Source organism: Tursiops truncatus, chromosome 1 (assembly GCF_011762595.2).
Source record: "Tursiops truncatus isolate mTurTru1 chromosome 1, mTurTru1.mat.Y, whole genome shotgun sequence".
Lineage (NCBI taxonomy): Eukaryota > Metazoa > Chordata > Mammalia > Artiodactyla > Delphinidae > Tursiops > Tursiops truncatus.
Window position 1 is genome coordinate 48,936,580 of NC_047034.1, and position 25,870 is coordinate 48,962,449.

At 43.8% G+C, this 25,870-nt stretch overlaps 1 protein-coding gene across 1 annotated transcript; it reads right to left on the reverse strand.

Moving 5' to 3' along the window:
* Positions 1-15,268: 15,268 nt before the first annotated feature.
* On the reverse strand, positions 15,269-25,176 carry LOC101327546 (major histocompatibility complex class I-related gene protein). The gene is made up of 4 exons (XM_033858190.1): positions 25,122-25,176; positions 16,517-16,848; positions 15,981-16,029; positions 15,269-15,369 (listed from the first exon to the last, which is right to left on the reverse strand). The coding sequence occupies exons 1-4, from the start codon at positions 25,174-25,176 to the stop codon at positions 15,269-15,271; spliced, it is 537 nt and encodes a 178-aa protein (XP_033714081.1).
* Positions 25,177-25,870: the final 694 nt, after the last annotated feature.

Here is a 25,870-nt window from a genome sequence, read left to right on the forward strand (position 1 = left end):
GTATTGACTAGAATTTCAAACTAAGACTATGGGCTCGAAAGCCCTCGTTTATGAACACTAGATTAAGAAAAGATAAGGGAGTAAGTATGTGCCTGAAATACTGAGCCTGGTTCTTTCTTCTCTGCTCAGAAAACCTGTGGTAGGCCTGGGCATCGTCATGGTTCCTGGCCTCTCCTGTGAGCACACAGTGAGCGGTGAGCAGCGTTCCAACCCACCAGCTGTGTGGGAAATGGTCCCCGGGACCAGTGAAGGATTTGACGTCCCCGCCTCCATATCCACACACCCACCACCACTCTCTCTATGGAGCAGAGTGGGCACACTTAAGATATCACATTCGCCCCAGCGTCTTCTCCAGTCCTTCAAGTTGAAGTTCATTCCCGCATGGATTTTTCATGTCACTTATTTTTTGGATGTATTTTCTAGAATTTTCCATATACATGTCTTTCTTTCTACTTGATTATAAAATGGTTCAAGATAGGGACCTTTTTTCAACCTCTGTCTCTCCAGTAGAAACCAGCCTACTGTCTTGTATGTAATAGGTACCCCATAAACATCTGTTGCTTTGAATTTTTGAGAGAGAGCAGGGGATAGTGGAGAGAACACTGGATGAGGAATTAGATTCTCCCGGGATTCTGCCACTAGCCATCCAGTCCCTGAGCAAGCTGTGGGACTTCACAGTTCACAAGATCCTAATCTGTGAAATGATGAGGTTCATCTAAGGTCCCTTTGAGCTCCAACACACTAGAAAAAGAAGAACGAAAAAGACTTTGCATAGCCCAATTTTATTTGCCACGTTAGTGGCAGTGGAGAAATATTTTAAGGGAAAAGGAGCTGAGATGTTTCCTAAATGTTTTCAGGGTTTATTAAAATCTCTGCAGTTTGGGCTCTAAACCCACAAAATATAAGAGGACAGAAACAGCCATCACAACATTCTAGTTAACTCTTGAAAAAAAACCTATTTGATGTCATTCATCCAATGAAGATGCTCTGTCCACTTGTACTGGGCCCCAGACGGGGCCCTGGGAACACCTGGATGAGTTTGGCCCCATCCAGACACAACATCACAGAATATACTTTCTTTGTTGAAATCTCCTTCCTTGGCTTCTGGGATGTCACCGTGTAGCATTCTGAGCTGATCAAAAAAGTCGTTAGGGATAAAGTGAACAGAGGATGTGTTTAATGTATTCTTTTTATTTGTTCATTCAAAGCCCTTTTTTGAACACTACGACGTGCCAGCTACTGTCCTGGGTGCTAGAGATACCTCAGTGAACAACACAGACACATGCGGTGCCCTAGCACACTCTGGGGGCAGATGCTGCTTCATTAAGGGTTGGATGATAGCTGGAGCTCTTCCACTCACTCCCATCTTTCTGTACCTTATCCTCTTCTGCAACTAGTAGAAGAAAAAGTAGCTCAAGCCTCTTTCTCTGACACCGTGAGCCTTGGTCCTCAGTGCTCCCCTTGCCCCCCCGCCCTTCATCACAGAAGAATTACCTTTGCCCTCTTGAATCCCACCTTTGTCCTTGCACGTAGTCCTGTTGTAGGACTGATCACGATGAACTTCTATTTATTCTTACCTGTCTGTCTTCCCTACAAGGAGGTGAGCTGCATCACATGCGGATCAATTCCATGAGGAACTGCCCCTAAGGAACTATGCAGTTAACTGAAGTTCAATCATTAGGTTGACCAGTACAGTCATAACGGAAAGCATTAGCCACACCCCTTAGGTCACTAAGAGCCCCAGAAAACAGGTGACGCACCAGACTCAAGGTACAGCTGTGAACAAGTAGAAAACAGCCGCTGCAAGGGAACCAGCTTGATAACCCGACAATCCAAATAGCTGAAGTATAATCAGTCTTAAGAGGTAGCCCTCCTGCCTCTGCAAAAAGAGGCTTAACATCCAAATCATCTTGAGGTGCTCACCACCAAGTGATGGGCGTTTTGGGTCACATAGGTCGATGATGCTTACCGTAACTTAGGTGGGGACACCTTCAAATTGTAAAAGACGGTAGCAGGATCCCGGCACCAAATACGTTATGCTTTTTCTTCTACAGGGTTTTAAAACAGTGGAAATGCTCCCAACACTCCCCAAACAAATTATTTTAATATTATAATCTGAAATTACCAAACTCTAATAAGACAGCCTTTTCAGATTATTCCATTGTTATCGGGTCCCCTTAAATATCTTAGTTTACAATCTGATTGCAAATGAAATGGGATTTTTCTAAAAAGGAGTTTGAGGGTAGCTGTGATAACAGGCACAGATCACTTTAACAAGTTAGAGCTATCAGACTGTTCTATTATTTGGCCAGTCTCTACGTGGAGCTGGTCTCGTATAAGCCATATAATTACAAGTATCATAAAAGAAATGAGTTGCTGCATTGTGCTTCAGTTAAAAGAAATATTTTATTTGTAAATAATTAGAGATTCACAGGAAAGTGCAAAGATAGTACAGAGAGGTCCCAGGTGCCCTTCACCAAGTTTCTTCCATGGTTACAGTTTACATAATTATGGTACAATATCAAAACCAAGAAACTGACACTGATACAATATGTGCCTATTGTTCTATGCAACTTTTTTTTAGTCCCCTAATATATATATATAGATATACTTTTAAATTTTATTTTATTTATTTACTTTTTATACAGCAGGTTCTTATTAGTTACCTATTTTATACATATTAGTGTAAATATGTCAATCCCAATCTCCCAATTCATCCCACCACCCCCACCCCGCCGCTGCTTCCCCCCTTGGTGTCCATACATTAGTTCTCTACATCTGTGTCTCTCTTTCTGCCCTGCAAACCGGTTCATCTGTACCATTTTTCTAAATTCCACATATACGCGTTAATATACGATATTTGTTTTTCTCTTTCTGACTTCACTGTGTATGACAGTCTCTAGGTCCATCCACGTCTCTACAAATGACCCAATTTCGTTCCTTTTTATGGCTGAGTAATATTCCATTGTATATATGTACCACATCTTCTTTATCCATTCATCTGCCCATGGGCATTTAGCTTGCTTCCATGACCTGGCTATTGTGAATAGTGCTGCAATGAGCATTGGGGTGCATGTGTCTTTTTGAATTATGGTTTTCTCTGGGTATGTGCCCAGGAGTGGGATTGCTGGATCATATGGTAATTCTATTTTTGGTTTTTTAAGGAACCTCCATACTGTCCTCCATAGTGGCTGTATCAATTTACATTCCCACCAGCAGTGCAAGAGGGTTCCCTTTTCTCCACACCCTCTCCAGCATTTGTTGTTTGTAGATTTTCTGATGATGCCCATTCTAACCGGTGTGAGGTGATACCTTATTGTAGTTTTGATTTGCATTTCTCTAATGATTAGTGCTGTTGAGCATCCTTTCATGTGGTTGTTGGCCATCTGTATGTCTTCTTTGGAGAGATGGCTATTTAGGTCTTCTGTCCATCTTTTGATTGGGTTGTTTGTTTTTTTAATATTGAGCTGCATGAGTTCTATGTCATTTGATCACATGTGTAGATTTGTGTGACCACCACTGCAGTCAGGACACAGGTCTATCATCTCTCACATGCTACCCCTTTATAATCACACCCAGCCTTTTCTCCGCAACCATCCCTAACCTTGGCAACTACTAATCTGTTTTCCATCTCTCAAAATTTTGTCATTTTGAGAGTGTTATAGAAATGGAATTATGTAGTGTGTGACCTTTTGAAATTGGCTTTTTTCAACCAGCCTAATGACCTTGAGATTCATCCCAATTGTTGCATGTGTAGTTTATTCTCTTTTATTGCTGAGTAATATTCCATAGCATGGGTGTACCGTTGTTTTATGGAAGGACATTTTGGCTGTTTTCCATTTCTAGCTATTACAAATAAAGCTGCTATGAGCAATGTGTACAGATTTTTATGTAGACATAAGTTGTCATTTCTCTGGAGTAAATTATCAGGAGTATAATTTCTGGATAACTGTATACTTAGTTTTTCCAGAATGCTTTTAGCATTCTGTGTTCCTGCAAACAATGGATGAGTGATCTAGTTTCTCTGCATCCTTGCCAGCATTTGGTGTTGTCACTACTTTTTGTTTTAGCTGTTCTTATAGGCATGTAGTGATATCTGTGGTCTTAATTTGCATTTCCCTAATGACTAGTGACGTTATGTTATAAAGATGAAGTTTGTAATTAGTTTTAGATTTTCCTTTGGCAAATCATTTTCCTCTCTCCAAGCCTCAATCTTCTCATCTGTAAAATGAGAGAATTTAACTATATAACCCCTAAATGACCTCCCAGTTTGAAAAGTCTGTGTATCACTGGATCTACCTTGGGTGAGTTTGTTTGCAAGGTGAGGAGCTTTTTAAATTTTCCCTTTGTGCCTCAGCTATTGCCATCTGCCAACAATTGCCCAAGAATGAATCTTATCCATGGGCTTCACTGACATTTCCATGAAATGTGTGACAGTTCCCTATGTGTTTCATTTGGCCCTATTCAACATTTAGTCACATCCTCAAAGCCTGAGCAAAAAAAATCCAACCTTTCACAATTTATAAGGGACTTTATTAGTTTCTGATTCATTGTAAAGTTGTTTTTATTCATTTGTTCCTGAGGTTCACTATGGAACATAGTTTAGTGTAGATGACACCTTATAATTTCCATCAAGCATCGACTGAGTGCCTACTGTGTGCAGATAGGGTGATGTACTGGAAAGAGCACAGCTGTATATGGAGAAGGACTTGGGTTTGAATCATGCCTCTGCCATTTATGAACTGTGACCGTGTCAAGAGATAGAACTTATCTGAACTTCAGTGAAATGGGAATGCCTGCTGCTGAAGTTATGAGGAATTAGAGATAATACGCGTGAAGTGCCCAGTTCATAGTAAGCACTCCGTAAATGGTAGCTATGATTATGCAGGACATGGGGAGTAGTCCCTGGAGAAAACCTAGAGGAAGAGACACAGCACATGGCACGCCCTGCACCATGTGCTTTCACACATTCGTATCTCCTTTAAGTCACACGTCGTCAGCACTGGGAAACAGGTACTTATCTGTTTTTATAAAACGGAGGCTAAGAAGTTAAATAACTTAAGATCACCCTGATACCAAGCGAAGGAGGTAGAGTTCAAATTGTGTCCCTCAGCGGTGTCCAGTCTAGCCAGACAGATATGCTGTGTGGAAACAGATAAATTCCATCACGGAGTAGCCGGTGTCCACTGTGGGGCAGAGCCAAAGAGCACTGAGGGGTTGAGAGACGGAGTTAATTCTGAGGACTGGCCAGCTGGGGAACGCAAAAGGAAACGAGAGGATTAGAGCTTACTCTGTCTCACTGGACATCTCTGAGTTCCTAGATGTCACCATCACAACTGCCTGTTGGCCCTGGAAGCCCAGCCCAGCTGCTGCGGGGAGCGGGGCAGCCCTGGGTTTTTCCAGTCCTCCCCTTTCTCCCTCCTCTCATTCATTAATGCAATATTTATATGCAGACTTTCCTGTCTCCATTAGACTCGAAAGTTTTATCCAACTTGTGCTGTTCAGCATTATCACACAAGGTCACTGTCAGAATTGTATTTCCTCTATTAACATGAAGCCCAGGGTCTATTGTACAGAAACACATTCCAGATTACCTTCCCTAGAATCATTCTGTATTATGTGAGCTTGACTTGCTTACAAGCACAGGTCTGGGCCATCTCTGCACTTGCTAATTTTCAAAATGTCATTGGGCACTATTGCCTGTATAGTCTGGCTTGTGGTAGGTATTACAGAAATTCATTTAGTCAATATGCACATGTATTGAGGGCCTGCTATGTTCTAGGCACTGGAGTCTCAGGCCTCATGGAACATACATTCTATGAATGGCTGATTAACTAATGAAAGACGTAAGAATGTAACTTGAATATCACTGTCTGTGGCAGATTATTAGTGAGAAACTGGAGTAAATAAACTCTGTGGCTTTAATGAAAGTATAGTGTCTACAGTACCACACAGAGAAGCGACTAATTCGCGTGGCAGAGGCCAATCCTTGAAAATGTCATCATTGGGCCTATAAACATGTCATCTTGTAGACTGATCGCAGGTCTGTGAATCTGGGCAATTTACAAATCTTTGAAATTTGATCGCAGTTTCAGTTGTAAGGGCCTAAATTGGGTTAGAGCAGCTTGCCTTTGGTCCTCAACCCTCCTTGATCCTCAGGGATCAATGACTAATTCAGTTTTTTTTTACATCTTTATTGGAGTATAATTGCTTTACAGTGGTGTGTTAGTTTCTGTTTCATAACAAAGTGAATCAGTTATACATATACGTATGTTCCCATATCTCTTCCCTCTTGGGTCTCCCTCCCTCCCACCCTCCCTATCCCACCCCTCCAGGCAGTCACAAAGCACCGAGCTGATCTCCCTGTGCTATGCGGCTGCTTCCCACTAGCTATCTACCTTACGTTTGGTAGTGTCTATATGTCCATGCCTCTCTCTCGCTTTGTCACAGCTTACCCTTCCCAATCGCCATATCCTCAAGTCCATTTTCCAGTAGGTCTGTGTCTTTATTCCTGCCTTACCCCTAGGTTCTTCATGACTTTTTTTTTTTTTTTTCCTAATTCAGTTTTTTTTAAAGTCAGGTGGCAGGCAGCCCAAGTTCTCAGCCTCTGAGGGTGACATCTGGTTTGGCGACTTCCTGTGGTAGATCACACAGGGCCCATGTGTCTGTAGCTGTTATGTAATATGCAGAGTATATGCGTTGGGATCTTTTAAGTACATCAAGGTGTTGTATTTCAGCAGATGATGGGACTCCAAATGTTTTGCTTTTTATTATTCCAGATTTTCCTGGAGTTGTCACCTTTTAGAGTTTTGTGTCTTTTCCGGGTATTCCCAGAATTCTCTCTTTAGGCTACTGTCATGTTGCTTTAAAAAAAATAGAGAGCTTTTACTCAGTTCAGCTAACAAATTCACCTTAGAATCCACACTGATTCTTCAAAAAGGGAAAAAGGCAAAGACTGCTTTAGCTTGGGGTTAAATATCTCATTTTTCCCTTGGTTTCACTTCCTTTTCCATTCTAGTGGCTTCCCATTTCATTCGGAGCCTCCTGTTCTCTGAATTTCTTTTCCATTTAAGAAGCTATTTTCTCAGAAAACAAATATCGTACATTAATGCATATATGTGGAATCTAGAAAAATGGTACAGATGAATCGGTTTGCAAGGCAGAAATAAAGACACAGTTGTAGAGAACTACCATGTGGATACCAAGGGGGGAAAGCAGTGGGGGTGGGGTGATGGTAGTGGGATGAATTGGGAGATTGGGATTGACATATATACACTAGTATGTGTAAAATAGATAACTAATAAGAACCTGCTGTATAAGAAAATTAAATTAAATTAAAAAAAAAAAAGAAGCTATTTTCTCAGAAGTTGTTTTTCTCCTTAGTTGTTGCCACTCTCTGGCCCCTGTTTTGCTTCTTCGCAGGTCTGGCTGCTGCCACGGCACTTGCCTCAGCCCCGGCCTCGGCTTGCCAGGGCTCCAGGCCAACCCAGCCTTCCAGCTGCCCCTCAGCTGCTCACTCCAACTGTCCAGCTCCAACCGACTCAGAACCTTCTGGTCCCAAACATTCTCTCACACCCAACCCACACCAAGGAACAAGTGCAGAAGCTTCTGCTGGGTTCAACTAACACTGAATGGGAGGAAGGGGGAAAGGAGAACAAATACATGATCAATTCTCCTTAGAACAAGCACTTTCCTATCCTTCATAGGTCATGGGTAAGAACTGATAGAATTTGTATTTCAAGAACTCTCTCTCTCTCTCTTTTTTGGCTGTGACACGTGGCTTGTGGGATCTTATTTCCCCGACCAGGGATCAAACCCGAGCCTTCTGCGGTGGAAGTACCGAGTACTAACCACTGGACTGCCAGGGAATTCCCAAGAACTTTCATTAACTAAATACCCAAGTGATGACAGAAAAGAAAATTCAGATTATATAACAGCTCTACTGGCCTTGAGAATAAAAAGATATATATTAAGTATCAGATATTTGGGCCCGCAAGATGGTTGAGAACTCATTTCTCAGTGCCTCTTCTCAAAGCCTTCCAGAAAAAGGTGTCTCATGTAAGAACCTCTGAAATCTGTCCTTGTCCCTAATATGTGTGTCAGGGAGGAGGAGTGTGGTTAGAATGTTTGGGATCCCTAAGCTCACAGACAAGGCAATAAACAAGGTAAAGTATCAAATAAAGAATGTTAACGCTGATGACACCTCTGAAGAATTCAGATGAATCCTTGGAGTGTTCATCCTGGGCCCCTCGAATGTCATCCAATCCTGAGTGGGATATTTCCCCTCTATGACTTCAGCTGTAAGATGACACTGTTCTTTTGCACCAGTACATGAGGACTAGCTAATTAAAATACTGTACTGGTTCATTCAAGAAGTATTTACTGAGTTCCTACTACATACAAGGCATTGTGCAAACAGACTGTCTAATATGACATAGAAATTTAAAAATAGATCGCCATAAATAAATTCGATGATGGGATTATGTAAAACCTTTCAGATAATTTTAGCTGTTTGTGTCCACATACAGGGCTTCTGATTCTACCATTTTGAATGACTTGACCTGTATTTTTCCATCATTACCCCTCTCTTCCAAACTCATTCATTCAGCTTAGTCTACAGCCAATTTCCATCCATTTTCTAATGGTAGGACCAGCGCTGTCATGTAAAGTTGTGCTCTGTACAAGGACACCCCACCAAGGGGGCAGACAGGGTAGAAATCCACTCTGTGTTCTGCTGGCTAAGCCCTGCGACCCGGCCTTAGTCAGCGTCCACCCAGAGGAAGGGAACGATTTTCTAATTTGCACAGATGTCCCTATGGGTTAGCTGCGGTCCTAACCCACAGAAATAGAACAAATGCACAGAGTTTAGTGTTGTCATCAAACAAGATTTACAACAAAGATACATTTAATGGCAGATATGGTGTCTCTCTAGCTACATGGTAAGTCACTCATGCATGTGATGGTTTTGGTGTTCTTTTTACTCAGACAAGCCAACTATGGGGAAGCAAGAGAGCAGGAGAAGGACGCCTCAGTGAAAGCTTGGTGAGTTCCTCTGGAGTCACAGTTTGGGGTTCTTCCTCAGCAGGGGGTGCCCACGGTCTGAGTGTTTCCAGAAATCTTATGTCCGGGGGTCTGAATGCGTATTTAACCTACTGAAAGACGCAAGCATCCCCCCTCTGGCAGAATGTGACCTTCTTATGAGAATCAAAGACGCAAGCATCAGAAGCCTCAGGCTCTCGAGGAGAAGCTGTTGGGCAAGTAGATCAATGAGCAACTGCCTTCACCATCTGGGATGAGAGTTGGAGGTCGAGAATACCTTTCCTTGTCCTGCAGAGGTTGGGAGATGAGCCTTATACATGGAAGAAAACCAAGTGGTGTGATTTAAAGAAAGGACTGCTGTCCCCCCAATTCCCCCAGAACCATCGAAAATTCTGCCAGATTCATTTGACCTAACTCTTCTCATGGAGAGTTAAGGTAAGGTGGACTGATTACTAGTCAATCTCACTATAGGGAGAATTCATTTCATTAGTTTGATTTCCTAAGTGCTAGCTGATTCCCTGGAGCAAAAGGAGCTTTTGCTGGACTGAGGGGAGCCTGCAGAGGTTTGGAACAGGTGTGCTATGGGCTGAATTGTGTACACCCCCAATTTAAGTCCTAACCCCAGTACATAAGAATGTGACCTTATTTGGAAATAGCGTAGTTGCAGATGTAGTCAGTTAAGATGAGGTCCTACTGGAGTAGCATGGACCCCTAATCCAGTATGACTGGCGTCCTTATAAAAAGGGAAATTGGACACAGAGACACACACACAGGAGAACACCATCTGAAGACTGGAGTTATACAGCCACGAACCAAGGAACTACTAGAAGCTAGGAGAGAAGCCTGGGACAGATATTTCCCTAGAGCCTTCAGAAGGAGCACAGCTCTGCCAACACCTTGATTTTGGACTTCTGGTCTCCAGAACAGTGAGACGAAAACTTTTTGTTGCTCTAGAAGCCACCCAGTTTGCAGTACGTTGTTACAGCAGCCCTAGGACACTAATACAAGGTGGAATGGGGAGCAGATGGTGGGGCATGGCACTTGTGACAGGTTCTATCTTTCCACAAATGGCCGCAACAATACCTCCCACCCACATGTTCTTCTCACAACGTGACTTTGACAATCTTCCCATTGAGTGTTGGGATCTCTGTACCCGCCCCTTGAACCTGAACAGGATTTTGTGATTTCTTTGACTACTTAGAGTAGGGCAAAGGTGACATTATGTGACTTCCAAGGCTAGGTCAGAGGAATGCTATGCACTTCTGCCCTGATCTCTTGGGATACTTGCTCTGAGGGAAGCTAGCTGCCATGTAAGAGGTCTTGCTGCGCTGAGGCCACCATGCTGTGAGGAAGCCCAATCTAACCCACACAAAGAGACCACATGGAGAGCCCCCAAGTCTCCACACAGAGAGAGATGCCTGACCACCCCCCACCCCTAGCTCCTCCAGTACTGCACTGTTTTAATTCCAGCCACTATTTGACTTGAAACCCCAAGCCAGAACTGCCTAACCAAGCCCTACCCAAATCCCCAACCCACAGAAACTACGAAAGATAATAAAGCGATTATTGTTGTTTTATACCACCAGGGTTTGAGATTTGTTACACAGCCTGCAGGGTTTGGGACAACCAGAAGATAAAAGGACTTTGGAGAGAGGGAGCCCAGAGTGAAAGAGAGATGTAGAGATGTTACAGCGAGATCAAAGGCTAAAAGATGGCAAATGTCCAAAGGAAGAGAGGTGGTGAAGACATTTCAGGAAGGGCAGTGGAGACTCTTCCTCTGAGAACGGCAGTGCAGTCAAGTGGAAAACACCTGGGCTGGGACACAAGTCACCCTGAACCCCTCCAGCGCTGCTGCCCACTCTCCCTGGAGAATGTTCTGTGAATGAATAGTGTGTGAAAGAACAGCTAATCCTGGAAAGGGGGAGCTAAAGAGCAAGAATTGTCCCACACCGCCACCCCAACCCATGCACCCGTTGTGGAACCTGGTGCATGGTTCCACATGCTCTGCCTCTGATTAGTTGTTCTCACGTAGACTCTGCTGCTGGAAGATGTACTGACCAGCTGAGACAAATATCTGACCCACTTGGCAATTGTGTTTCTCACAGTAAATGAATACATTGGCACTCCCGTTTATGCACCCGTGGGGATGCTTGACCTGCACATGTTAAGGCAAAGACTCCAGACATGGGCAATCAAAATAAGGTGTGGCCTCTCAGAGGGACCCTGCCAGAAAATGATCAACTGGCTTCCCTAGTGGACGACTATTCCTCATGGCCACAACTGCGAGAACAATCTCCTCTTAGGTCAAAAGTAGACAGAAGGGCTTCCCTGGTGGCGCAGTGGTTAAGAATCCGCCTGCCAGTGCAGGGGACGCGGGTTTGAGCCCTGGTCCGGGAAGATCCCACATGCCGCAGAGCAACTAATCCCGTGCGCCGCAACTACTGAGCCTGCGAGGCACAACTACTGAGCCCATGTGCCACAACTACTGAAGCCCGCACACCTAGAGCCTGTGCTCCACAACAAGAGAAGCCACCGCAGTGAGAAGCCCGTGCACCGCAATGAAGAGTAGCCGCTGTTCGCGGCAACAAAGACCCAACGCAGCCAAAAATAAATAAATAAATTTATTAAAAAAAAAAAGAAAGTAGAAGAGGAAAAACCAAGTACATGGTTCCTCAGAAATAAGGAACGGCCCAGAAGAACTTGAAAATAGTGGAAGAGGCAGAGCAGGCCAGCCCTCCGATGGGACAGCTCACCCCTACAACAGAGGAGCCTGGTCCAGGAAAACTTTGCCTGACTTTCACCCTGCTCTTCAAACTGCTCTTCTTCCCTCCCTGTTACACTGCCATTTAAATAGACTATCGTTTGGTCTGTATGTGCTTAAAAAGAAAATAGACAATAGAGTTAAAAAAAAATATGATGAAGAAGAGAGTTGAACAGATTTCTCATGCAGTGTTCTTAATCCAGATATTAAGTAAAGAGAATCCAAAGTCAAAACATGATTGTGGCGACAGCACAGTCCTTTGTTTTTAATGTGTAGATTACATTATCAAATATTTCATAGTTTCCAATTACCAAGCATCTGTAAGCAACAAACACAAGTTCATGAAGCAATAAGTCTAAAATTAAGAAATAATGTAATCTTGAGCTACTTGTAAAAGGAAGGTGCAAAATTGTTCGTATTATTGAAAAATCATCCCTTTATATTATTTTTATATGATAACTCTGTTTATATTATAAAATCCCCAAGGGAGAAACAGAGACGCTGCAATTGCACTACAGAAGGTCTCATCACCACATCCTTGCCCTTGCCTCTGCCTCCTCCTCTTCATCCATGTGGACATTTTTATTACATGTTAAGTGTAGGGCAAGGCCCTGGGAGCACAAAAAGGCTTTGACCATTCATGTGTTTGATGAGAGTACCAGGCAGTTGGAGAAGACATTTATATAGATACAGCATCTGAATCACTGTAAGTGTCCATCCAAAAATATTTTAAGTCCTAACTATTCTAATTGTAAGAAGAAACCATTCCAGAAATAAAGCTGCTCTCTTCACAGTGCAACGATGCTTAAAAGATGGTATGGCAATTGCCCATGGCAACCCTAAAAGCAAAATAAACAAACACAGTTGTTCTCTTATGCAACTCAGCGGGCACCAGCAAAGAGACACGGGGTGGGAGCTTCAACCATGGAAGAAGGTGGGGACAGTGGAGCAAGGAATAGCCCTAGCACGCTGAGAGTGCCTGTACCTGTGGCTGTGATGATTAAAGCCAGAGGGCAAATGCATTGGTCAAGGGAAAGCAAAGGTCAAGTCTGACATACATATTCAAAGTCAGTTGTCAAAGTTGGGGCTACTGAAGCGAGCATCAGAGCCGACGTGTGCGGTCAGACAGAGTCAGTGAAGTGGGACCGATGAATGTATAACTGATGGTCAACCCAAGGACCGGTGGCTACAGAGGGCAGGACAAGAGGTAAATGATGGTGAGGATTTTAGGCGGTTGGGAAGAGTAAGGAGGATCAAGGGGATGTTAATTCTCACAGTGGAGCTTTTATTTATTCCCAGGGCAGATGTACGGAGAAAAAGCCCATGTATAAAGATGAGTCGGGCCCATCTACAATAAGCCAGTAGAGGAAGGACAGAAATTAGAACTGGATGCTCTTCTGAGACACACTATCATTTTTACATTAAAAGATAGCAATTGGGTTCAAGTCTCTGTATTTCTACTAAAGGTGATAATGTCCGATACTTATTTTTCTTACTTTCTTACAAAAGTAAGAAAGAATGAAACCACCTCCACAAATCGGACCAGGTATATTTCCAAGATGCCAAGCTACCAGGCAGAGTTGCCTGGCAAAAGAACAGGGCACTTTTGCTTTCTCTCAGGCCAGGGAAGGTGTAAAATGATCCCACCAGTGCACAGGCCATTGTAGAGACTGGCTGACTGCTCTCATGGGGTGGTCCAACCTGTCTGTAGGGTCACAGTCGTGGCACCCACCACTTTTGCCTAGTCAACACTCTCATGAAAGAAGAGAAAGGCCTTTTGTGACGTAGTGAGGTGACGTTCACTGGTGGAATTCAAGTGGAGGCTAGATGCTCAAGGCAAAGGCATTGGAGAAGACATTTCCGGCCCTGGATTGAAGTTTTCTCCCAGCCCTGAGATTCTCTACCCTACCCACAAACCACTGTTGACAAATGGGACGTAAAGAAGTGTTGTGCGATGACAGCAGCCACATTTAGAGGAAATGCGATGAAGGAGTCCATCCAAAGAGCCTGATAGCGGACAGTCTGTTTCGAGCCAAAGAACAAATAACATTTTGTAGCTCCTATCTGTCTGCCATAAATAATTAATCCTATAATGTCCATATCTGTTGTGGGTGTGGTCAAGAGCTTTGAGCTCTGGACTTGAGTCCGTATGGGACACAGGAGACCATGGTTCCTAGAGGAAAGACAGCTGGAAAATAGCCATCTCCCATCAGTGATCTGGTGTAGGAAGGTAGACAACTCCATTTTGCTCTGAAAGGAAAAGTTTTTAGTCAGATATGTGCATTTTTCCTTACAGCTCAAAAATAAATTATGCAATGTTCAGCAAAGACTGAGAAGCTGGCGTTGACATTTTTAGTCTACTTGGTCAAGATTCTCTTAGTACTTGACAAACTTAGATTCACAAACTCCGCAAGATAAAAAGCAGGAACTCACGGTGCGTATCATTCTTGAGAGAGGTGTGTCACTGTATAAAAAGAAAAAAAAATTTTTTTTTTGCTTCAGCAGCGATCACTTGCTGGATTGGGATTAGTGTTATACTTTCTAAAGAAAACACAATGGCCCATTAACTCTGAGTTAGTTTTCTAGTAGAGGGTTGGTTTTACTTTGAACTAATAACATGCTTTGCATGGTATCACCTGAATCGAGGTTTAAGTCTGTGGCTATGAAACAAAGCCAAATTCCTGGCCCACACTGGCTTCAAACCCATTATCCAGGACTCATCAATATTATGCTGTGATCAACTTGAGCACCTAGTGAGGCCAGAGGTGGGGAATGACCTTACAAAACTAGACTGTAAGCTCTCTAACAGGCATCATGTCTGTCTTTTGCATTGCTATATCCCAGCATTTAATACAGTGCTTAGAACAGAGTAGGCATTTAAGACATGTTTACTGAATGAATGAAGTTTTTTCCCCAAGGTACTGAGAGCCTATATCTCTCCCATTTCTCCTTCCCCTTTTTCTTACCCTGAATTCCATTCTCCAAAGGTATCTCTTCCACGTTTCATGGGTTGAAAGATGAATTTAGAAGAAAAGTGACTCTCATATGATTGAAGCAGAATAATGTTTGTCAAAATGGGAAAATTTACTGAAGTTTTGAAACCAAGGACAAAATTCCCTCAAAAGTTGATAGTAATTAATCATAACAATATCACTTGGAAAAAAAAAAACCAATGTCACTGTATCTTCTCTGACCCAACTTCTAGGAGGACTGTCCACCTGGACAGGAACTGTACTACTTTGTCGATGTCAGGCAGCACCTATGGAACAGACCACTCTCCTTACAAGCATCATCCGTGGTGTGTGTTCCCTATATGGTGAGAGGGGCGTTCTAGGTCCTGTGATTGCAAAGTGAGGCCCAACCCATTTCTAAATGGAGCTTAGAGTGGCAGGTGCAGAAAATAAAACTCATTGGAGCTGTGGAGAGACAGTCTGTCAACTCCTAGGATCCTTCCACAGGCCTTTCACCTCAGGGCTTCCTTTGCCAGGCTACGACACCAACTCCAGACAGGACAGTGGTGGGGACGATGAACCCAACAGCTTTCATCGCCAGAAGCATAGTTTCTGATTCTAAAAGCAAAGCAAATGAGGGAAAATCCACAAGTGCTCCTCCTCTTCTATGTTAACGTTTGGGAACTTTTGTACCTGCGATCATTGGGAAGCCCGACACTATTTTTCGTACTGTCACTTCTTACTTCACAGCTCCGTGGAGAATAGTCTAAAACAGAGGAACAGCAGCTCCCAAAGTATGGTCCGAATGCCCCAAAGGTCCTCAAGACCCAATCAAGGTGTCCATGAGATCTAATTCATGATCTCCCCCCCCCCGCTTTTTTTAAACCTCCGTCTCACATGGGCACGGTGGAGTTTTCTAGAGGCCACATGATATGAAATGACATCATCACTCTGATAGCAAATGGAATATGTGCTTGTGTTTTCTAGTGTTTAATTTTTTTTTAATGTTTAGTTTGTAATACAGTAGATAGAAACAGATATAACCTAAGTAAACAAAAGCTCTTTGGGTTACTCAATAATTTTTTCAAGAGTATAAAGGAGGCTTGAGACCGAAAAGTGAGAGAACCTCTGATTGAACAGACGCATTCTAAAGCACGCAGTGATCCATGCTTCCTGCTCACCCCCTGTCCTCAGTCTCACTCCGCAGACAGCCACAGACCCGTCTCTACCCTGGGAACCCTGAAGAACCATGTGGACATACTCTGACCAGTGGGGGCTCTAAGAAGAAGAAGTTCAAGTTAAACAGAAGTATCTTATGTACTGAGTACTCAGCAACTGCATTTCCCAATTAATTTTCTTCTTTGTAGGAAACATCTAAAACCAAGAATGACCCAGAACCCTGGTTTGCCAACAACAACAAATTCTTTGTGCTAAAGCCAGTTTGAGTAGTTTTCTGTTACCTGCAACCATTAAAATTAAGATGGTTGGGGCTTATCTGGTGGTGCAGTGGTTAAGAATCCACCTGCCAGTGCAGGGGACACAGGTTCGAGCCCTGATCCAGGAAGATCCCACATGCAGTAGAGCAACTAAGCCCATGTGCCATAACTACTGAGCCTGCACTCTAGAGCCCACAAGAACTGCTGAATGTCGTCAAAATGCTGATAAAAAGTAACTAGGGAAAGTTTTCATGGAGCGTTACAGACCATGATAGTAACAAAATGGATTTCAGAATCGGGTCGCTATAACTTAGATGAGAGGAAGTTACGTATAAAACCATGGGTTCTGAGGATATGAGGACAAGGTGTTCTCCCTCCTCTTTATCTGTCCTTTGTAGGGTACCTTTCCCATACTCCAGAAATCTCTTTAACCAGGCAATACATTCTTCTTCCAGCCAATTCTTTTGATATTGTAGCTCATGCTGACTGGCCTCCCATGCCCGCTTGGTGATGTGAGCCACATTACCCATAGCTATCCAGGAGAGGGTATCTTTACCGAAGATAATGAAATCCTGTCCGTCATATGCATATTGGAGAAACCCCGTGGTGTTTCCATCCTCCAGTAACTCACAGCCAATCATTCTCTGGTAAGTGTGGAAACCCGGGAATACACATGCAGGCAGGAAGGGAGGGGTTGACGTGGGGATGCGGAGGTGGGTGCCCAGGTGACGTGACAGGGGGCATGACTGGAAACATCTTCTACCCCAGAATACATCACTGCACAGGCCTGCCATGGCATCACTGAGTCGCCAGGAGTTTCCTGTGATGTAAGCCCATTGATCTACAGATATCTGCAGAGTACCTACTGCATACAAAAGGAGTATGATAATTCCCTCCTTGGGAGTTATCCTATATTGGGAACAACTAACTGACAAAGTTTTTAGTGCAGTGGAGAAGGGAGAGATATGTGGGAGCCAGAAATATCCTGGGATATCACCCCAGGGTTCAGGGCAGGCACCCCTGCCCCGTGGGCCCTCCCTGGAGGTTGTATCCTGCATGTCAGCTGCGGTGCTGGGCAAGATGGAGGCTGGTCTCCCCCAGGCCTGGGCAGAGCATAAGGGTCCCAGTGCCCCTCTGCACTGCGTTGACCTTTTATATCCCACCCCTTTCCCTTCCTGTGTGGGTAGGGAGGCAGCACAGTGGAAACCTCTGAGGTTGGACATAAGATAATCATAGAAGTCTTGGTTCTTATGAAGACAAGAGCCAGGGTAAAGCAGAAGCACAAATTCTATCCCCAGAACGACAGCTGCCATATTCTGCCTTCTATTCTCTTTGTCTTTGTTCACTTCCTACCCTCTTCTCAATCCTAAGGTACTTAAGAACTGGGACAGGACTTCCCTGGTGGTTCAGTGGTTAAGAATCCACCTTCCAATGCAGGGGACACAGGTTCCATCCCTGGTTGGGGAACTAAGATCCCACATACCTCAGGGCAACTAAGCCTGCACACCGCAACTACTGAGCCCACGCACCACAACTAGAGAGAAGCCTGTGCGCCGCAACAAAAAGATTCCCGCCCCACATGCCACAACTAAGACCCGATGCAGCCAAAAATAAATAAATAAATACAAGAAAAAGCTTTAAAAAAATAAAAAAGAACTGGGACTTACTTTCTTCCCTCTGTATTTCCTACAAGGCCTAGCATAGGGAGCCTAGCCCATGGTAGGTGCTTTGTAAATATTTGTGAATTAAATTGTTGGCAAGGCACTTTATTTCTCTGCTTCAAAGCAATTAAGTATGCTGGAATGAGTATGAATCTATTTAACTTGAACTTAATTAAAAAAAATTATTTTGGCCTCACCACACAGCTTGTGGGATCTTAGTTCCCTGACCAAGGATCCAACCTGGGGCCCCAGCAGTGAGAGCACCGAGTCCTAACCACTGGACCACCAGGGAATTCCCAGGAGCTTATACTTTAAAAAATACTTTTCATAAAGGGAGCAGAGCTGAAATCTAATTTACATCCAGCCTGGAGTCTGCAAAAGGTGTAATATGGGTGAATCTGCAACCGATTTTGCAAACGGTTCTATTTCTCCACCTCTAGAAAGGTTTTGCAGATGTACAACTGTTTTAAGGCGGAGGCTAAAGGAAGAGCAAGTCAGGAACATTAGTTCTCACACTTTTTTAGTCTCCATCTGAGTAGTCAACAAACATGTGAGTACCGCCTCTGTGCCAGGCGCTGTTCCAGGCCCTGAGCAGACCACAGACAAAACAGATAAAAATGTCTGCCCTTCTGGAGCCTACATCCTAACGGGAGGAGAGGAGGAAGGCAGACAATATAAAATAAATACATATAACATGTTGTTTAAAAAGTGCAATGGGTCTAGAGACTGTCATACAGAGTGAAGTAAGTCAGAAAGAGAAAGACAAATATTGTATATTAACGCATATACGTGGAACCTAGAAAAATAGCACAGATGAACTGGTTTGCAGGGCAGAAATAGAGACACAGATGTAGAGAACAAATGTATGGACACCAAGGGGGGAAAGCGGCGGGGTGGTGGTGGCGGTGGTGTGATGAATTGGGAGATTGGGATTGACATATATACACTAATGTGTATAAAATGGATAACTAATAAGAACCTGCTGTATAAAAAAATAAAATAAAATTCAAAAAAAAATGTGCAATGGAGAAAAATTTGCAAAGAGGACTAAGCAATATAATTCTAAACATCAATACTTAGGGAAGACCGCTCCGAGAAGGAGACTTCTGAACAAGTACCTGCAGGGAGTGAGGGAGCCAGGCAGACATGTGGGGACCGCAGTACAGGCAGGGGGGCCTGTACAAAGGCCCTGAAGAGAGGTCAAGCTGGCACACTCCAGCAGCAATAAGGCCTGCGGCTGGAGCTGAAGGGATGAGGGGCAAAGACATAGCTAGGAATGGCTTCCACAGTTACTGATAGCAAAAACCTCATAGAAATCAAATTCCAGGCAAAGAATGGGAGAGAGCAAGGAAGAAAGGATTTAAGAAGGGACTGTGTTATCGACGTGTAGAACTTCCCTTGGAATCTGTATTTCGTTTTATGACATCTGGGGTCTACATGCCTAGTAGATGCCAACAAGCAAAAAAAAAAAAAAAAAGTATTACCAACTTGGGGCATTACTGCTCAATGAATGGGAGGATTTATTCTAAATGAGCATCACTGACATTATCTCCATACATAATATTTACAATTCATGTAATTTCACTTTCTTATAAAAATGTAACTTCATAAAGATTTGCATTATCCAGAGTTTATAAGACGTAAATAGAGAGGCACATGGTCTGCTGCCAATACTAATGCCCTTTTCTCCAACCTCAATCTCAGTCTTATTCCTGGTTTGGGAGCAGTTTTTCTCCACTAGCCAGCCCTGACTTCAAAGGCTGCTCTGCCCCAAAAGGCTGGCCTCCATCTGCCGGTCATCTGCCCGTCCAGCCTCATGCAGCCGTGGCTCTGCTCCAGAACATCACAGCCCTCTCCCCTTCGTTTGCCATGGATACAATTACCCATCTGGTGCGTCCACAGGTATGAGTCACACTTGCTCCTCAGTTGGGCTTCCAAAATGCTACCTCAGCTGTGATGGGAAGTTGGTTGACAGATGTTGAGTCACAGAAAAAATAGGGGAAAGTCCATGGTACCCTTTCTCTCATGTCGCATTAGACCTTGTCATAAGTTATAGCCTATGGATATGTTGCCTGGATGATTCGATTTCTACAAGAACTGTGAAGGTTGTATCATTTGAAAAGACCTGTACTTGGCCATTTTTGATCTACCAACATGGCAATTTCATATGATTCAATCTAACCTTCTGATTCTTCTTGCTGCAATAATTATGAAATTAGGTTTCTCTCTCCCTTTCCATGAACATCAATCCACTCATTGAACTGAACTCTACAATTTTGAATTTGGTCTTCTGTCCAGGCCAGTCAAGTTGCTTCTCAAAGAGCGTTCGCTGCTCTGTCCCAATAGCCTGTGATAGGCATTGCTGAAAATCCTGAACAACACAACCGAACAGCAATTAGACCAAATGCAGTGGTGACTTTACATCCTATATTATGTTCCCTTTAACCTGTTGATTAACTAGTTGGACCGTTTTGACAAAAGGCTGTGAAACACTAGATTATAAAATAATTGATAAAGTGTTTTCAGGTATTCCTCCACAGGGGCAAACACATGGCAGCAGGCAGTTAAGTGCCACAAAAGAGGTACCAATGGGGTGTTCCAGCAGCTAGGAGAGAGATCCTGCTCTCACACAAAGGGATCCACAAGGAGGAGGTAGAAAACCTGCTGTGAAGTTAGGCCTTCTGCGAGCCATGGAGGGCAGCAAAATCTGAATCATAACCCTCAGAACCGCACTTACTTCTTGAGCACATGCCGCCATGTGTTAGTTACCATGCTAAGCCTCTGGTAAGCATGAGTTACATTTATTCCTCACTGCAACCTTTTGAGTCTTAAAGGTCTTAAAATTCCCATTTTACAGGTGGACCATGGGTGCAGAGAGTTGAAGAAAATTGCCCAAGATCATCCTTAGAATCCATAAGTGGTGGACCCAGGAATTACACTCTGACCTCTCAGGCTAGAAGCCCCTTTGCCTTAGACTGCCCAGCTGATCCGAAGCAGAGGCACTTCCCCATCCCAGGCTGTTTCAGGGTTCTCACCCAGATCACTGTTGCTCTCTCCCGCCCCCTTGTGTCAAGGATGACTCACTGTCCTGGATTTCCCAGTCCCTGGGGACCCCGGCTCCAGACCTTCCTACAATTGGCTGTGGGTCCCAACTGAATATCCAGTTCGACAAAGTCCCAAATATCTGTTGACCCTCCCAAGTAGCCCGATGCCTTAATGCAGTCAAAATGATTATGATTCCTGGGAACTACTCTCTGGAATTTCAGGCATCCTGGGAATGAGGGGGAGAAGTGGAGGGTGATATTTTTAGTTAAGAGGGCCTTTGGACACTTCTCAAACTATGCAGTGATATAGGTAGTTCTATATGCATCAAGTACTGCCAGTCCCTCTCCTAACAACTCCTCTCACTACAGGAAGTCATCGAGGGCCCGGAAGTGCTGAATGTGACAGTTTGACTCTTTAGCTACTCTTTTGAGGCTACCCTTTGGAGGTTACCAATGTCTCTTTTAAGTTTTATCCTTTTCTGAACTTCCAGTAGGCACAGTCCTAGCTGCTAGGGATACGGCAATGAACACATCAAATCCCAGCCCTCTGAGCTCCTTTCTAGAAGGAAGACCTGCAGTAGGTGAAGATATAATACAGGATCAGCTGCTGATAAGAGTTGTGAAGAGTAATAAAGCGGGGAAAGGAAATAAACACACACACACAAATAATAATAAAGTAAAAGGGAAAAAAAGAAAAAAGTTCAAAAAGAGAAAAACAAATTTAAAAAAGAAAAAGGGAAAAAAGCAAGGAAAGGAGGTAGAGTGTGAAGAGGGCTGACCTTTTAGGTAGAGGGACCAGGAAAGGCCTTCCGAGCAGGTGGCATCTGAGCAGAGATGTGAATGAAGTGAGGAAGTGAGTCATAGGAGAAGAACCTTTCAGACGGAACAACAAGCCGGAGTCCTCAAGGAAGTTGCCTGTTCCATGTATTTGAGGAATAGCAAGGAGATCACTGTGGGCCATGTAGAGCTCTGGAGAATGAATGAATGTACCCTGGTGGGTTTTTTTTCCCCAGTACTCTCTGTATACAATGACGACCATATGTTCTCCTATTTCCCAGAAGAATTACATTTTTATGAATTTCATTCTTTTTAAATGATTCATTGAAGTTGTAACAAAATGTGATTTGGTACTTATACTCTTGAAGGGTTTTCCATAATAAATATAAATTTGGCTGTCAGAAAGAATGTCCTCTGTCATCTGTCTCAATTTGGGTTTCAAGTGTTTGAAGAGCCACTTGTTTGATCTTTAACCTAGGCCCCTTCCTTCGAGTCCTTGGCAATCCTTCTGGGGTAACAGGATGACTGAGGTCAATGCGTTTTAGTGAGAATAGACAAATATTGCAACTAGTCAGAAGAAAATCTACAAATTAGTTGCATTTCTCAGATTTAGATAGATTCAATGTCAACCAAGAAGGCCTTAAGGGAGTAAAACAGTATCTTGGAGAAATTTCTACTGCATGTGCCTTGGCAACAGCTCCATGGAAACAGATTGAAGTCTAATAATGTCTATAGCAAATGCCCATATTTTCTCATGTTAACTCTTGGAACTCAAGGTCATTTCTAGGCGGATAATTTGCAAATCTGTCTTCTAATGCTAGCCCAGTTGACAGTTCAGGGGACTTATCCATCATTACTCCTTGTCTGTGAAGGACTTCATCATTCATGAAGCAGATTGATATAGCAGATTGAAATATCCATAGAGTTATGAGTAATATCAAGAGACTGACCTTGGCTTTTTCAGGATGAAACACACAAACCACATATGCCTCTGCAAGAGAGATCCCACGCATGCCCCCGCCCTGATGACACCCACCCACGTCACCAGCTCACCGTCTCCCACAGGCTGAAATGAAGAACAGGAGGAGCTGTAAAGCATGAAACACCTTTCTTTTTCGTACAAATTCTGCAACTAGAATAAACCACAGTTGTGAATTTAGTCATTATTGCTGACCAAGTTCTCTATGGCACACGGCCAGATCACTTCAATTTCTTAGGGACGTCACCTTGGAACATAAATTCCAGGAGGCATTTATTAGGTGCCTATTGGTCACTAGGAAGTACGAGGAAAATAAAGAAGAGAAAAATGAGAAGATCTCTCTTCCTGCCTTTGAGGAGAGGCTTGAAGGAAAGATTTTGGTAAATAGAAAGTTATAGAGCTGTGAGCAGGAGCTATGGAAGTACAAAGGAAAGCACAGTCTACTGCAGGCCATGGAGTCAGTGAAATCAACACACTGGAAGTGATGTTGGAGAGATCTTGTCATTGAGCTGTGAACCCCATACACTCTGGTATCTCCTCCCTGCGTTTCCATGCCTAGAAGCTCCTACTCAGGGCTAGCATTAGGCCCAAATATCAAGTAGACCAAGACCTTTTTCATAACCCTGTTTCCCTTCCCTGTCAGCATCCCTCAATGCTCAGAACACTCAGTCAGGATCGTGGCAGGTAACAACCTTCATCCCAGCTGAGTCACATGAAGAAACGTTAATGAAGGGACTTCACGCAGAGGTATGAGCAAAGTTACAGGAACAGATGAGGGATAATAGGGCACCCATAAGCTAACAACTATAGGAAGCCATTACCACCCTTAGGGCTGTAGAGACTGGAGGAGCGAATAGTGCTCCTGAGGCCTCATGGGAGCTAGAACCATGAAGAAAGGGCTGTTCAGAGAAAACTGTATTGCAGAGGGACACAGCTACTGCCAGAAACATTAAACAAAGTGGGGAAAGAGGAAGAAGGAAATACCCCAACCTCTCTTTCCTCTGTGACTGCTCTCCTTTCAGCATCTCCCATTGGGTGAACCCGAACAGAAATCAGCCTGCAAGAGAGACTGGGTGATGCCTTCTGTAGCAGTCAGCCTCCCAGGGCACAAGACAGGCCAGAGAAGGATGGAGTGGAAGGAGTCAAAAGGAGAATAGCCAGCACAAAGCGACCTTCCCTGCCCTTTATATATGACTGGTTCTATTTCTCATTCCACCTATTATCAAAGTGCCAAGCGTCCACATCCAGAGGTGCTGTGATATTGTGGAAAAGCCCCGGACTGTAGGCTAAAAGACCTGCATGTACTTCAGACTCTGCTCGTTATGTGAGCTGAGTCCACCTCTCTAGGCCTGGGTCTCCTCATCTGGAAATGGGAATATTTTCTTAGCCTGCCACAAGGGTCAGTTAGACCATTACATGAAAGATTATGTTTAGGGGATACTGTGGTCATATTATTAGAGAGTTCTTTGAGGATTAAATACAGGTAATATATAGGCTTTTTACATTCTAGAAATATCACTCCTTTCCTCTTTTTATCCTCTGTCTCTTACCCTCACCCTCAATCTTTCCCATTTCTGACTTGAACGGTAGGACTTTTTCTGGATTAAGTTTCTATAGAAGCAGGACCTTTGTCTGTCTTGTTCATGGTCATGTCCCCAAAAGTGCTGTCACACAGTAGGTCATCAACCAACATTTGTATAATTAACACACAGATGATTTGAAAGAGCTCCTTCCTGTCATGCTCGTGAATCACTGCCTATGGTGGTGGCCCAGACTGAGATGGAGACATTGCCCGGCAGCCATCTGGGAGTGCTGGCCCCTCGCTGGGAAAGCAGTTGCTTAGGGCAGAGAAGCCTGGTGCTTCCAGCCCACAGGTCTTTTGGTGTATTGCAGGCAACAGAAAGCAACTGCTTCCCCAGTAACATAGGCTCCCTAAACAATGAAAAACTCCTTCTACTCAGTTGATGTCTCTTACACGTAGTAAACAAGTCCAGAACCACGGTTTTATCTTTCTGGGATCTTGTGTTACAGGTTGGGATTGTGGTGAAGAGGAAAAACAAGTAAACCTGAACAATGGATCTGCTCAACTGTTTAATGGCCCTGAAACTCTGACCACATCCTCATGAGACTTACCAAGCTAGTAGAGAGGAAAAACAAAAGTAAAAGAAAAGACATGAACAGAAAAGAAAGGGAGCAATGCTCAGAAGGGAAGTAGGAAGTGAGGAAGTTACCCAGAGGGTCTTTCCGGAATGGCTTCCAACCCCTCAGAAGGCAGGTGACATCAAAATCCTACACACGTGAACTGGAAAACTGTACAGCTAGTCCAACCCTCTGACAAGTCCGGGGTTTAATAAACACAATTTTCTGCCCCTGGCTTCTTAATCATCTCACCAGAAGTTTTAGGAAGACAAGCTCTTTCCCTGAGGCTGCCTCGGCTGAGGAGTTCAGAGCAAAGAGAACTTGGGGTGCTCACGAGCATCACTGTGCATCACTGCTAATGCAATGATGAGAGGTAACAGGAGCACCATCAGCCCCTCTAGAATCCTTCTCTTTCCGATTCTTTTAACCAAAACACTGACAGGTCCCTGCTGATCTTTCAAGAACCTATACTCTACCGGCTCTTGAGTGATTCAGCAACTGAGTGACACTCAGCGTTCTCTCCCAGTAAAAACAGGGGAAATAGTTAGTGTCATCAGATGCTAGGTAGAATAGAGAGAGAGAGGGAAAACAAAAGCACTGCCTGCTTTCGGCAGTGGCCTTTAAACCTTTGTTGGTCTCAGACACTGCTTGCTTTTTGCTGTTCCTGTCTTGACCCTGTTCCCAACTTTCGAATATTTATGGAACACAATTATGGGAAAGACACAAGGAACACAAAGAGTAATCATATCTGGTCCCCCAGGAGGCTCAAAATAAAAAGAAGTCTTTGCTTATTCCCTGGAGCTTAGAGTTCTCCCAAGGTCCATGAGAAAGAGTCACACAAAGTTCCCAGGACTTGCCCTGGCTTCCTATAATGCTTCAGTCCTTGTGTCTGATATAATATGTATCATGTAGACTGTCCTGACATTTTTAGCTTAGGCCTATCTTCCCTGCTGCTCTAGCACCCAGCCCAATAGCTCAAAAAAATGCTCGTTGAATAAAGGAGAGGTAGAAAAAAGCCTAAAAGAAGATTCTGAGGGGCAGCTAGCTTGGCTTGCTTGATTAGCAAACCTCAGCGCCAAGCCA

Coding starts and splice junctions, on each gene's coding strand:
- LOC101327546 (XM_033858190.1), bottom strand. CDS start 25,176: ATGGTGCTCCTGTTACCTCTCATCATTGCATTAGCAGTGATGCACAGT. Junction 16,849..25,121: donor AGTGATGCACAGTGATGCTC/GTGAGCACCCCA, acceptor GTGTATTCCCGG/GTTTCCACACTTACCAGAGA. Junction 16,030..16,516: donor CAGAACCCATGGTTTTATAC/GTAACTTCCTCT, acceptor TCTTCTTCTTAG/AGCCCCCACTGGTCAGAGTA.